Here is a 12,668-nt window from a genome sequence, read left to right as displayed (position 1 = left end):
TCCCGTCCCTACAACATGCTTTGAGACTGTAGTCACCAGTTTGGGGTGCGCCGTAAACGTTTAGGTTATAAACAAACTTAAACTCTCAGGTCACCAAACCCTAGGGACTCCCTCCGGGCTGGGATTCAGACCAGCATTGCTCGGTGCGCTCAGCATCCCTTATTTCCCTGTCAAGGAGCCAGAAATGCTGCCTTTACTGGAGCCTCTTTCCCTGGGACTATCCCAAACTCTGATTTAAGCCCCAGCTCAGGATACTGTCTTGGGAAGAGCTTCTCTGCAGGTCTGCGATCGGCCCTCAGCCGCAAAGTGCTGTAGTGACCCCCGGCCCTAGTCCAAAAACACCAACCCGATCGCCCTTTGAGACCTTCAAAAGCCGGAGAGAAAAAAAGAACTTTATTTTTAAAAGAATAAGTCATCGCAGGAGGCCCCTATGGTGATTAATGTGGCCGGGTACTTTGGCTATGGAGTAGAGGCGATTTCTCTCTTTCCTGCTTTGTAAACAAATCAGAGGAAACTTCTGCCTGGCCGTGGGCAGCCCCCCCGCCCTGCCCCCGCAATGCCACTGATTAACTTAAAACAAACTTGCCTTGATGTTTGTGCGCCATTGGGTAGCAGAAGGTTGAGCAAGGGGTGAGAGAGAGGGTGCCCAGGAAAGTGCGGGCGGTGGCGGGTCTGTGCAGACCTGCCCCTTGCCCTGGGTGCCCGCCCACCTGTGCTCAGGGACTTGACCAGCGCAAATGCAGAGTCTCAGGTCGGGACAGGATCAGTTATTTACTGGGGTCTCCTAGCCGTGGTCCTTCGTGAGCCTAGTTTATCTTTTGATGCGAAGACACCTTGGCTGGTTAGCGTCCCCAGCAAAAGGCGTTTATCCGATCCCGGCAGTGAGCCTCCTGTCGCCACGGCCTGATTTCTGTTTAACAGGGAGGTTTTGAGGTGTTTGTATTTTGATGATGATCGGAAACGTGAGGTTCATTACAGGGCTTCGGTACTTTGCGACGAAACAAACCCTGTGTGTTTCTTTTCCTCATCTGATTTTTCCCTCGTCCAATGTCCTCTCTTTTCTTCTTCCTTCTTTTATATTCACAGGATATTTTCAAACGTGAGGAGAATATTCGGAAGTGAAGTAAAGTCAATACAGAACTGAGTATTAATCTAACAGATTAATCTAACAGATCCGAACATTGGGAGCTGCAGGCTGTTGTTAAAGTGGGGCTGCTCCCGAGAAGGGTTCTGGGGCTTTCTATGTGGAACAACGTTTGTAAATTGGTATTACTATCCTTACAAGCGAGGTAGACCTGCAGGAAACTACTTCAAGAGTGGGAGAGTAAAGTGTGTGCTTGTTTCTCTTTCTTAGGTACAGGTGACATTTTGGAACTTAACTTTGCAAAGATTTAAAAGCAATTCTAGGTAGTTGCTTTATGCGATTCATGTTTCCATTCTGATCTGTTATTTTGCAGAGTAATGAGACTTGTGTTCAACAATGGTCACTTTAAAATGTTAACAAAAGAAGTTGGAATTACTTTTAAACTTACAAATATGAAGTGCATCTTCATTGATGCCTAAAGATATTTTACTTGCACTGTGCAAAAAAATAATTCTTCAGTATTACCTGGGTAAAAATTATTTTTATTTTATATCTTACTTGGTGATGTTTGCCCTCCCATCACCAAAATGCTTCTCCTTGCAGGATTAAAACCTATGTAATAAATTAATTGGATATGTGTGTACATTTCTCTTCTTGTTTCAGTGTCTCAATTTAAAATGGTGAATTACTCCTATGATGAAGATCTTGAAGAGCTTTGTCCTGTGTGTGGAGATAAAGTGTCTGGGTACCATTATGGGCTTCTCACCTGCGAGAGTTGCAAGGTTTGCTCACAAGTTGCTGCCTAAAAAATATAATGCTCAAAACTAAAATAAACCATTGGATTACTTTTTAAAGCTAAATTCAGGCTTTTTTTTTTTTTCCTCAAAAATGAGACAGTTAAGTCTTAGGGGGATGATTCTTAGAAATATGTGTCTGATTTAGTTCAAAAAGGCAAAGAAATTTATGCTGTTTAGAAAACTTTGCCAGTCTCATGGTCTTAAAATATTTTATTGGAGTAAAGTGATGTAGCTGTAGAAAGGTTTCCATTTCTAACAGTCCTAAATATTGATTTTGCTTGACTTATATATATTTAAAGCATCGTTGTTCTTGAAAGGGAACATGACAAAGTATTTCCCAAATACACTTTAACTTCAGAGTATTCTGTGCTACAAATCTGAGTATTTTTTATCCACAGCTATAAAAGTCTAAATTCCCATTGCATGATGTTATCCTGGTTTATTTCAAAACTCATTTTTAATATTTTTTTAAAATTTATACCTTTGAGAGCAAGAAACTAGATTTTAGTTTCTAATAATTTCATAAATGTATCATGTGACCTATTTAAATGCAAGAAATTTGAATATGTAAAATATACTCTTGTTCCCAATGTCAATGATTCCTTAAGAATGTATGTCAGTCTTTCTAATATAGTTCTAATAAATTCAATATTCCCTATTTTTTCAACATTTTTTTATTAGAAAACTCTACAATTACTTAAACCATTGCTGGGAAAATTCCTTCATTTACTATAACAAAGTAAGCTGTTTCCCTTGATAGCTAGTAAGAAAAACAAGAATGCTATTTTAGTAAAGTGGTTGTTCTATTATAAAGCTACAAATTTTATTCTTGATTAATTCTTTTGAGAGAAATATAAGGAAAACACGAATTGTTTTCTCCAATTCAGTTCTGTGACATACTTCTATTTTTCCATTAGTTTCATCTTTTTCTTAAATACAATGCTCATGCTTGAATGTATTCCAGTGAAATTATGAGCATTTTCCCTTTTTAAATCTCTTTAAATCCTTTGCTTTTAACTATCCACTGTTGACATTTGAAAAAGATCTGAGGTGTTTAGCTAGTCAGTTTTTCCACTGGCATTTTGCAATGGTTTATAAATGAAATTGTATCAGACTACTTAAACAATGCAAATCTCCATGAGACCCTCTGTCTGGAACATGAAGGTTAATAGGAAAACAGATTTTTTTAAAAAATCACTGGTCAGTATAGAGTGCATTTTTTTCTGACTGTGGGGATGAAATGATGTGGAAGCCAAATCTCCCCAAGATTTGACGTAATTCTGCAGGAATATAACTCTGCGGCCAGATAAATCACTATGGCCTGGCACTGTTTTGGAGGGTTGATCTTGCTGAAATGTAAAATAAACCACAGAACCACATAAGGGCTCAAACGGTACAATGAAAGGATTTAATGGTGATTTCCTTAAAATGAAACAATGGAAGAGACGGGTATTAGATTTATAATACGTCTCACTATTTTCTCTGTCTTATAGGGATTTTTTAAGCGAACAGTCCAAAATAATAAAAGGTACACATGTATAGAAAACCAGAACTGCCAAATTGACAAAACACAGAGAAAACGTTGTCCTTACTGTCGATTTCAAAAATGTCTAAGTGTTGGAATGAAGCTAGAAGGTAAGATTCTTCTAAAGACTACTGCCTGTTAAAAGTCTCCAAGGACATGGACTTTAAAACAAGATTGTACTTATACCATGGTAACATTATTTTTCCAGTCCACTGGCCATAAAGTAAGATCTCTTTATGTTTTATCTGCAGAATAGTCTTAAGTTTCATTTAAACGTGGTGACATCTATGAGGAAAAGAATTTAAGTATCAAAGTTGTCCCCTTCCTTTTAGTTTGGGGAGATCAAAAGCCAGGTTAATTGATAACAAGGCAAAAGGGATTTATCTGAGAACAAATAAAATTAATTTGCCAAAATATGAAAAATAAAATATCCTTTAAGTTTTCAAATCAGGATGTCCTGGTAAAAGTTTGATTTCAATTTTTTTTTTTTAAATAAGTGTGCCTATCTTAATTGTCCCTGTTAATTTCATGGTTCTTAAGCCTTGAATTGTAAAAAGGAATTTCTCAGACAGAATTTCTTTTCTTTCTTTTTTCTTTTTTGTATCAGGGATTGAACCTGGGGCACTTAACCAATAAGCCACATTCCTAGCCCTTTTTATTTTTTATTTTGAGACAGGGTCTCACTAAGTTGCTTAGTGCCTTGCTAAGTTGCTGAGGCTGGCCTTGAACTTGCGATCCTCCTGCCTCAGCCTCCTGAACCACTGGGATTACAGGTGTGTGCCATGGTGCGCAGCTAGAATTTTATTTTTTATAGTGTAGGAATGCACATATTTTACAAAGATAATGACTGACTCTGCAAAATAAAATAATTGAGAAACAAGAACATAAAAAATAATGAACTATTAAATTAGTAGCAGTGGTTTGACAAGAAAAAGAAAATGGTTCCCCAAAGCCTCACTAAACTTTGTTGAAAGTGCAAAACCTACTGTGTTGAGATTGGCAGGCAGTGAAGTTAATATGTGACTGCAGTAAATAATTTGTAGTTCATAGATTGTTATGGTGTGCTGCTATTTTTCAGCCTTTGACCCACTGGCTTTTCACAGATTAAATATACTGGAAATAAGTAATAACAATGTCACCGATGGTGCTAGATACAAGAGTGCATTTTATTTGATCAATGAGGCATGAGCTATATTTATTTGGAGCTTTCTTGTTAGGTGGAACTCACACTTGAAAGAAGTACTAAAATACTAATAACCATCATTCTAAGAATTGTGCCAAATTGCTAACAGGTTCCTTCAAACAGAAGTAGTCACTTTGTTTGTCATAAGGATGGTTAAGTCAGTACTGCTTTAAAGAAGAAATCGAGGAAGGAAGTAATTGATGCTCATTAATTTTCTTATCAGATCACTTTATTATTTACCAAACAGCAGAATATTATGGAAAGTGCTTACCATGGTGTGTGACTCGGAAGAAAAAATGTTAAATTAGCTGCTGTAAAAGAAATAGTGAAAAAAAAAAAAGGTAGATGCTGTGATTTCATATGATGTCATTTGATTTTTTCCAACAAAAGAAAGAAGGTTGTGTTTCTTTACCTTGCAAATATGCTTTCTTAATTATAAGTAAATCATTTGTGGTACATGCTCATGCTTCCTTAACAGTGGCCTGAAACAATTGAATATTCAATAAATTATCATCCAGATGAAAAACTCTTTATGATCTTCTGCAGTATTCTGGATACCTAGAATTCACAATAAATTTTTAATGTGATACTAATCCTAAGATAAAAAGCTCAAAAACTTAACCTCCAGCAATTGCAGTGTGTCACAAGCTGTCAGAGGTCTCTGGTTTCTGTCTAATTGCCATTGGCCACTATGGACTTGGAGAGAGCTGCTAACTAACTTATTAGGCATGGCCCCAGACTCCACACACCATTGTGACAGAACGGCCTCTGCACCACTTTTGAAAGGAATTTGCTTTAATTATGTCCCAACTCTGCTTAAATTAAAAGCAATAACTGGTGGTTATTGATGTATACTTATCGAGTTGAGGTAAAAATAATCTTCCAAGAAGAGCATGTACCCAACCCTTTTACAACAAAAGAACCAAAATGGATGAGAGGGAGGAAGATATCCTAAGGCAAAATATTCACAATTTAATCCAGAAATGAGGTGTTTTGGTGTTTTTTCTCCTCTGAAAAAAAGCAAAAACAAAGAAACAAAGTGTTTGGGTTTCCATAAAGAATCACTCCATAACTGGCATAATAGTAACTAATGCTTCCAGTAGGAAGACTGATGCTTTGTTAGCAATATGAAATATTCCCTACGTGTAGCAAAAAAAAAAAAAAAAAAAAAAAAAAATTGTTAAAATTTATTCAGTTATCAAAAGGCTGTATATGTTCCTGTGTATCCAAGATTTTTAAGTAGTGGGGATTGAACCCTAGGGCACTTTATCACTGAGCTATATCCCCAGCCCTTTTTAAATTTTTATTTTTTGTTACTTGGAATTGAAACCAGGGGTGCTTAATCACTTAGCCACATCCTTAACCCTTTTGATTTTATTTTGAGACAGGGTGTCACTAAGTTGCTTAGGGCCTAGTTAAGTTTGCTGAGACTGGTCTCCAACTTGTGATCCTCCTGCCTCAGCCTCCTAAATCAGTGGGATTACAGTTCTGCACCACCATGCCCAGCTCATTGTCAGTCTTTATACCATTGTTTATACTGTTGTTCAATGTGTTTATTAGATTTTTTTTCAATGACAAAAGACACTTAGAGGAAAGGATTCATAAATAGGACATGGATTTTTGTTTTTGTTTTTCCTTGGAATTCTTATGAGCTATCGTAATGGAAATGACCACACAAAAACTATTTCTGGTCCATTTTCAACATTTCTAAATAGCTGGGGATCCTGGATAATGCTAATAATTTGCATGTAATTTATACCCTTCCTTCCTTTTATTTTATTTAATTTTTTGTCCCCCACCCCCACCCCGACAGCTGTGAGGGCCGATCGAATGCGTGGAGGAAGAAATAAGTTTGGACCAATGTACAAGAGAGACAGGGCCCTGAAGCAACAGAAAAAAGCCCTCATCCGAGCCAATGGACTTAAACTGGAAGCCATGTCTCAGGTGATCCAAGCGATGCCCTCTGACCTGACCATCTCATCTGCCATTCAGAACATCCATTCTGCCTCCAAAGGCCTACCTCTGAACCATGCTGCCTTGCCTCCTACAGACTATGACAGAAGTCCCTTTGTAACATCCCCCATTAGCATGACAATGCCACCTCATGGCAGCCTGCAAGGTTACCAAGCATATGGCCACTTTCCTAGCCGGGCCATCAAGTCCGAGTACCCAGACCCCTACACCAGCTCACCCGAGTCCATCATGGGCTATTCCTACATGGACAGTTACCAGACAAGCTCCCCAGCGAGCATTCCACATCTGATACTGGAACTTTTGAAGTGTGAGCCTGATGAGCCTCAAGTTCAAGCCAAAATCATGACCTATTTGCAGCAGGAACAGGCTAACCGAAGCAAGCACGAAAAGTTGAGCACATTTGGGCTTATGTGCAAAATGGCGGATCAAACCCTCTTCTCCATTGTTGAGTGGGCCAGGAGTAGTATCTTCTTCAGAGAACTTAAGGTAAGCCCTCAGCTCTCACGTCTGAATTATGCCTTCCAAGGGAGCCCTAATTCCATTCCTAATGAATATGTTCTTGGGGCTGAAAGTATTTTTTTTCTTTATATGATTTAAAATAGTAGCATTTTATAACCATGCTTTAGGACTATTGTAGCTTATCTTTATAGGGTTCTTATTCTGTGTAGCTCTTAGTTTGGGGGAATGGCATTTAACATAAAATATAGGAAACAGCTTTTTTCTATATAGCAGTATGTATTTATTCCCTCTATCTCAGATAGTTTGCGGCTAAAAATTTTAATGTCAAGCAGCGCCTAAATATACTGTTTTTAAAAGTTACCATGTAAGGAGCTATATTATAATGGTGTTATCTTGAAGGTTTCATTCAAAGGGAAAAAATGCCAACATTTAGATGTGTTTAGAAGCTAAAGAATGCAAATGATACCACTAGTTAGTACTATCTAGTAGGTATTTACTACCTGTTTACCTTGACATTAGGTTTGTAAAGGCTTTGTTTTCAGAACAGATTCCGATAGGATATTTACTGTCATCGGATGGGGAATGGGCTACTGGTGAGTGTTGGTCTACCTGTCTCAGGTTTTAGTTCTCATAATGTGTCTGCTGGTGATTTTAATGGATTGGTACATTATAAACATAGTACTTGTTTGCATAAGGCTCTGTTTAACTACATAATTATTTTATTTCCTGAAACTAAAGACCGAATTAATGTGACAAAGTTTAGAAGCTGAATCAGGTGGCTAGGGGTTGCATTTCTGATTTTAATGTGAACCCTGGATTTGATTTCTCAGGATATTCTGTTACAAAATCAATTTCTTCCTTTTACTGTCATGAGAGATGTGACTGCTAAATACCTGTGGCTTCTGATGACCTGAGGCATTGGAAATTTAAAAATCTCTGAAAGTAGAAAATACAAAGCTGACTTTACTTAGAGTTACTGTTGAAAGTGGTCTGCGTGGACAGGAGGACTAGGGAATATGGAAGTTATTTGCAAATGGAAAATAATGCTTTTCATAGAATTCTTCTTAAAGGACCATAATTTGCACATGAAAACAAAAAGTTATCCGAATGGATCTAAATAAGTTAATAAAATACCACCAGCTTGTTGTTAAAGACACTGGCATGTCCAACTCTTTATTTTTACATCCTTTCTTGCTACTCTGAAGGATGGCTGAAGGTGGAGATACCAGGCTACAGAGGCAAGCAGAAAGCCTTGAGTTCTCACCATCAGACCAGATATTTCTGAGTATGTAGTGTTTGCAACTACTGTATGTTTAGCAGAGCAGTTTTCATTTAAAAAGACAAAAACAATAAAAACAGCTTTCCTGGTGTTTGTACATTCACCACCATGTCCTCAGGAGACCAGATAATAATTCTAGATCCATCTGAAAGGCTCGGTGATGTGAAAACCACGAAAGCAGTCTTTGCTATCAGACGAACTTGATCTGAATTATATCCCCTTTCATAACCGTGTCTTCATGGGTATGTTGTTTGTCTCTGAGCCTTAGGGTTCTCATCTGTAAAGTTGTGAATGTGATGTCCATGGAATAGTAGAAAACAATAGACCTTATGTTGAGGAGGTTTTGCAAGGGAAAAAATGAGAATTTATAGGTAAATTACCCTGTACTGGGAGTCTGGCATATACTACCTACTCAGTAAAGTGGTGCTTTTTAAAAGTTGTTAATTGTTGCGTGAAAAGTAGAGTTCTTTATGTAACATGGGCTTATTCAGTCAAGAAAACAAGCAGGTGTAGTCTCTTAGTATGACATTGGGAAATAATATTGCCAAGTATTACAGCATAGTATAATTGTTTTATAATTAATAGTCATCAATCAATATAAATTAAGGACTAAAATTTAGTAAGCACTAAGTTGTGTATAAGATGAACAAAAAGTTTGATAGGATAAAATAGTTCCTCTTAGAGTTTGTGATAAGATACTTCCATAATTATTTTTTTTAAATAAAGATGGTAAAGATAACATTTCACAAATAACGAGGAAATAAATGAATATTATTTGCATGTGAAAAAGGAAATGTTATGAACATAACTAGACACAGGTAGAACTTCAAGAATGCTGAGAGTAAACTAGGTGCTGTGCTGCATGCCTGTAATCCCAGCGGCTCCGGAGGCTGAGGCAGGAGGATCAACAGTACAAAGCCAGCTTCAGGGACTGGGGATATAACTCAGTTGGTAGAGTGTGTGCTTCACATGCACAAGGCCCTGGAGGCAAACCCCAGCACCACCAAAAAAAAAAAAAAAAAAAAAAAAAAAGTCAGCTTTAGCAAAAGCAAGACGCTAAGTGATTCAGTAGCAATTCAGTGAGACCCTGTCCCTAAATAAAATACAAAATCAGACTGGGGATGTGGCTCAGTGGTTGAGTGCCTCTGAGTTCAATTCCTGGTACCCACAAAAATAATGCTGAGAATATATTCCTTTTCTCTAGTTTTCCTCCCTCTGCTGCTAAATTCTGAGAATCTTTCATATGGCATTAGATTAAATATTTGACTAAAAACATAAATGCCTTTGGGAATGGGCTCTTCAAGAATTGTCAGTTGTTTTTCCTTTTTTTTAAGTGGTGCTGGGGATTGAACCTAGTGCTGGAGGTCTTCTAAGCAAGCGCTCTACCACCCAGGTCTATCCTCTAGCCTGTATTATCAGTTTTGGTTCTGTTTTGTTTTTTTCCCGTTACTAGGGATTGAAATTAGGGGTGCTTTACCACTGAGCTACATCCCCAAACCTTTTTATTTATTTTCCCACCACTTTCTTGGGAGGTGGGGACTGGGGATTGAACTCAGGGGCATCCAACCACTGAGCCACATCCCCAGCCCTATTTTGTATTTTAATTAGAGACAGGGTCTCACTGAGTTGCTTAGCACCTCACTTTTGCTGAGGCTGACTTTGAACTCACCATCCTCCTGTCTCAGCCTCCCAAGTGGCTGGGATTACAGGTGTGTGCCACCACGCCTGGCCCCCCACATTGTTTATTTGTGCTTTATAGTTGTACGTGCTGTTGGGATCTGTTGCTACATATTATACATACACACGATATGCAACTTTTTATTTTTTATTTGGAGACAGGGTTTTCCCAAGTTGATTAGGGCCTCACTAACTTGCTGAGGCAGGTCTCACACTTGTGATCCTCCTACCTCAGCCTCCTGAGTGGTTGGGATCACACCACACCTGCCTCATTGCCGGTCCTCATAGAGTTGTTCAACACAGTTATCAGTCTTTCACGGGACTATGTGTTGAAAAAGAAGATGATACTTGGCAGGGATCATTTCTATAGTTTGTTACTAGAGAAGATTCTCTGATCTCATAGAGTACTGGAAACCACCAGGAGGAAATGAAACATTCTCTCCTGGGTGTGAAGCTGGCTCTTGGTGTTGCTTTGCTGTAACTGCCTTTTGTCATTGGAAGAGGGAGAGGGAGAGAACACTGAGTGAAAAAAGAAAGCAAAGGAAAAAGAAACCACAGATACTAGGAGGCATCTGCATGGGGTGGAGCTGACCACAGGGCAGAGTCGATCTTGAACCCACTTCATCACTGCTTTGCTTAATATGGAACAGGAATCGTTCAGTGTAACTATTTTGCAGAGAACAAAAAGTAGAATCCAGAGTAATTTAGGGATGGATTAAGGAGAGAGTTGTGAGGCAAACATTCCCATCAGAAGCATTTCTTTTCCTTTCATTTGTCAATTTACTTTGTCAGTCCTTTGATGCCAGAATTGAGACATCTCCAGGGCTGTGGCTTCTACATTTTCTGTGTCTTGCAATGGGAAGTATATTTTATACTGGAACATGGTGTACTGAACACATCTCTTCACGTGCACCATAGACACACCATGAAACCACAATTTGGTAGATAATATGTGACCTACATGCCACGTCCTCCAATATTTTCTTGTCTATTCTGCTTTTGTGTGATTTATTTCACTTTGGAAAAAAAAAAAAAAAAAAACTTTTGTGGTCATGACCTACTTAATTCATTTCATGACCCACTGATGAGGCATAACCTGCCATTCATGAAACATTGCTCCGTGGGCCATCCCTTGGATGTCATCTACCTGCCACCACGTAACAACTCCCTTCCTTCCTGGCATGGCCTGTAAGTCATCCCTGAACCCTGCAGTCCAAGTCCCCACCCTAGCACTTTGCAAACTGGTGGTTTTTAAGAATTGCTTAGAGAGTTGAAGTCCCTCCTTTTTCTTGTTGACTTCACAGCAAGTGGCCCATCGAGTAACATACTTACAGGGCAGATGGCTTAGACCTCTACAACCCCATGATGGAAAGCCACATATCTGCTTCCAGAAAATAGCAAGATAATAAGACAATTTTGTAAATGCCCCCTTGCCCACTTTCATGGGACAGTGTGTACCCCCCCCTACCTTGTAAAAAGGAGAGAGTACAGATTTCATTTTAACTAGTTAAGGGAACAGAAGGGCCAGAGGAAATTGGTGGGTCTTTTTGTTTTTCTACATATCTACCTACCAGGTGCAAAAAGGTTATTCTGATTTCCATTTAAAATATTGAAATGAGAAACAGGAAACTAGAGCTCCCAAATCCTCAACTTGGGAAGTAACATGCAGCAGAAATGTAGACAACAAATAATGGGACGGCACGTAGCGCAGTGGCAGGGCACTGGCCTGGCATATGCATGGACCTGGGTTCAGTCCCTGGCACCACAGAAATAACGAAATAATGATGATAATATAAACAGCGTGCTTATCGAAACTCTGGAATCTCTGATCAGGAAGATGGAAGGTGGAGAGGGCTGGAGGACATACATAAGGGAGCATTTCATTCTTTATTTCTGTTTTATTTTTTGGTACTAAGGATTGAACTCAGGGCACTCTGCCACTGAGCCACAACCCCCCCAAGCCCTTTTATTTTCATTTTGAGACAGGGTCTTGCTAAGTTACCCAGGTGGGCCTCAAACTTGGCCATCCTCCCACCTCAGCCTCCTGAGTCGTTGGATTGCAGGCCACGTTTTGATTTCTAAACACCTGTTAAGAGACAGTTGTGGTCTCCAATCCAAAGTACTGGATGAGGAAGGTAAAATGAATACTCTGGATCTTGTCACTCCGAATTAGCAACATGTGTAGAAGATTCTCATTGTCTAGAGATCATGTTTTTTTTCAGAGCTAGGAAAGATGGCAGAAATTCTGTGACCCTACCTCTTATTTTTGCATATGAAGAAACCCTGGCAGAGGAAGGGAGTGTGACTTGCCCAAGATTCCACAGCTACTGAAGGGTGGGTCTGGGCCTGGAAGGTTCAGGTTCAAAGGCGCAGTCCTATGCACCTCCCCCGAGCTCCCACACACTGCAGCCTTCACCAGGGAAGCTAGAGCACCTCTCTAGTTATCCCAAGTCCATCACTACCACCTAATTACCACATCACTAATAATCAGGGGGACAGATTTTCCCCGAACCCAGGCAGCCACCCTGGGAGTAAATGAGTCACTTTAGAAAGCCTCACTCTTTCTTGCAGGCCACTGGGGTATCATTCAGCACGGTGGAGCCACCAGCTAGCACTTCTGGGCCTCCAGGGCTTTGCCAAACATCCCCTAGTGCCTCACCCTCTGCGCAGAGTCTGCTCTGGGGAAGAAT

The 12,668-nt window shown here is 39.3% G+C and overlaps 1 protein-coding gene and 1 pseudogene across 3 annotated transcripts in view; both read left to right on the top strand.

Moving 5' to 3' along the window:
• Nr5a2 (nuclear receptor subfamily 5 group A member 2) overlaps positions 1-12,668 on the top strand; it is a 131,315-nt gene that overhangs the window by 14,150 nt on the left and 104,497 nt on the right. For all 3 annotated transcript variants that reach the window (XM_047521789.1, XM_047521788.1, XM_047521787.1), the window contains 3 exons: positions 1,748-1,866; positions 3,375-3,516; positions 6,403-7,049. In XM_047521789.1, coding sequence (XP_047377745.1) covers positions 1,748-1,866; positions 3,375-3,516; positions 6,403-7,049 — 908 coding nt within the window. The remainder of the gene's footprint in view (positions 1-1,747; positions 1,867-3,374; positions 3,517-6,402; positions 7,050-12,668) is intronic.
• Positions 10,317-10,504, top strand: LOC124962508 (uncharacterized; annotated as a pseudogene).

The sequence above is a fragment of the Sciurus carolinensis genome, chromosome 12 (genome assembly GCF_902686445.1).
Source record: "Sciurus carolinensis chromosome 12, mSciCar1.2, whole genome shotgun sequence".
NCBI lineage: Eukaryota > Metazoa > Chordata > Mammalia > Rodentia > Sciuridae > Sciurus > Sciurus carolinensis.
Note: the sequence above shows the minus strand (reverse complement) of the source record. Positions and strands in the feature narration are given on the sequence as shown.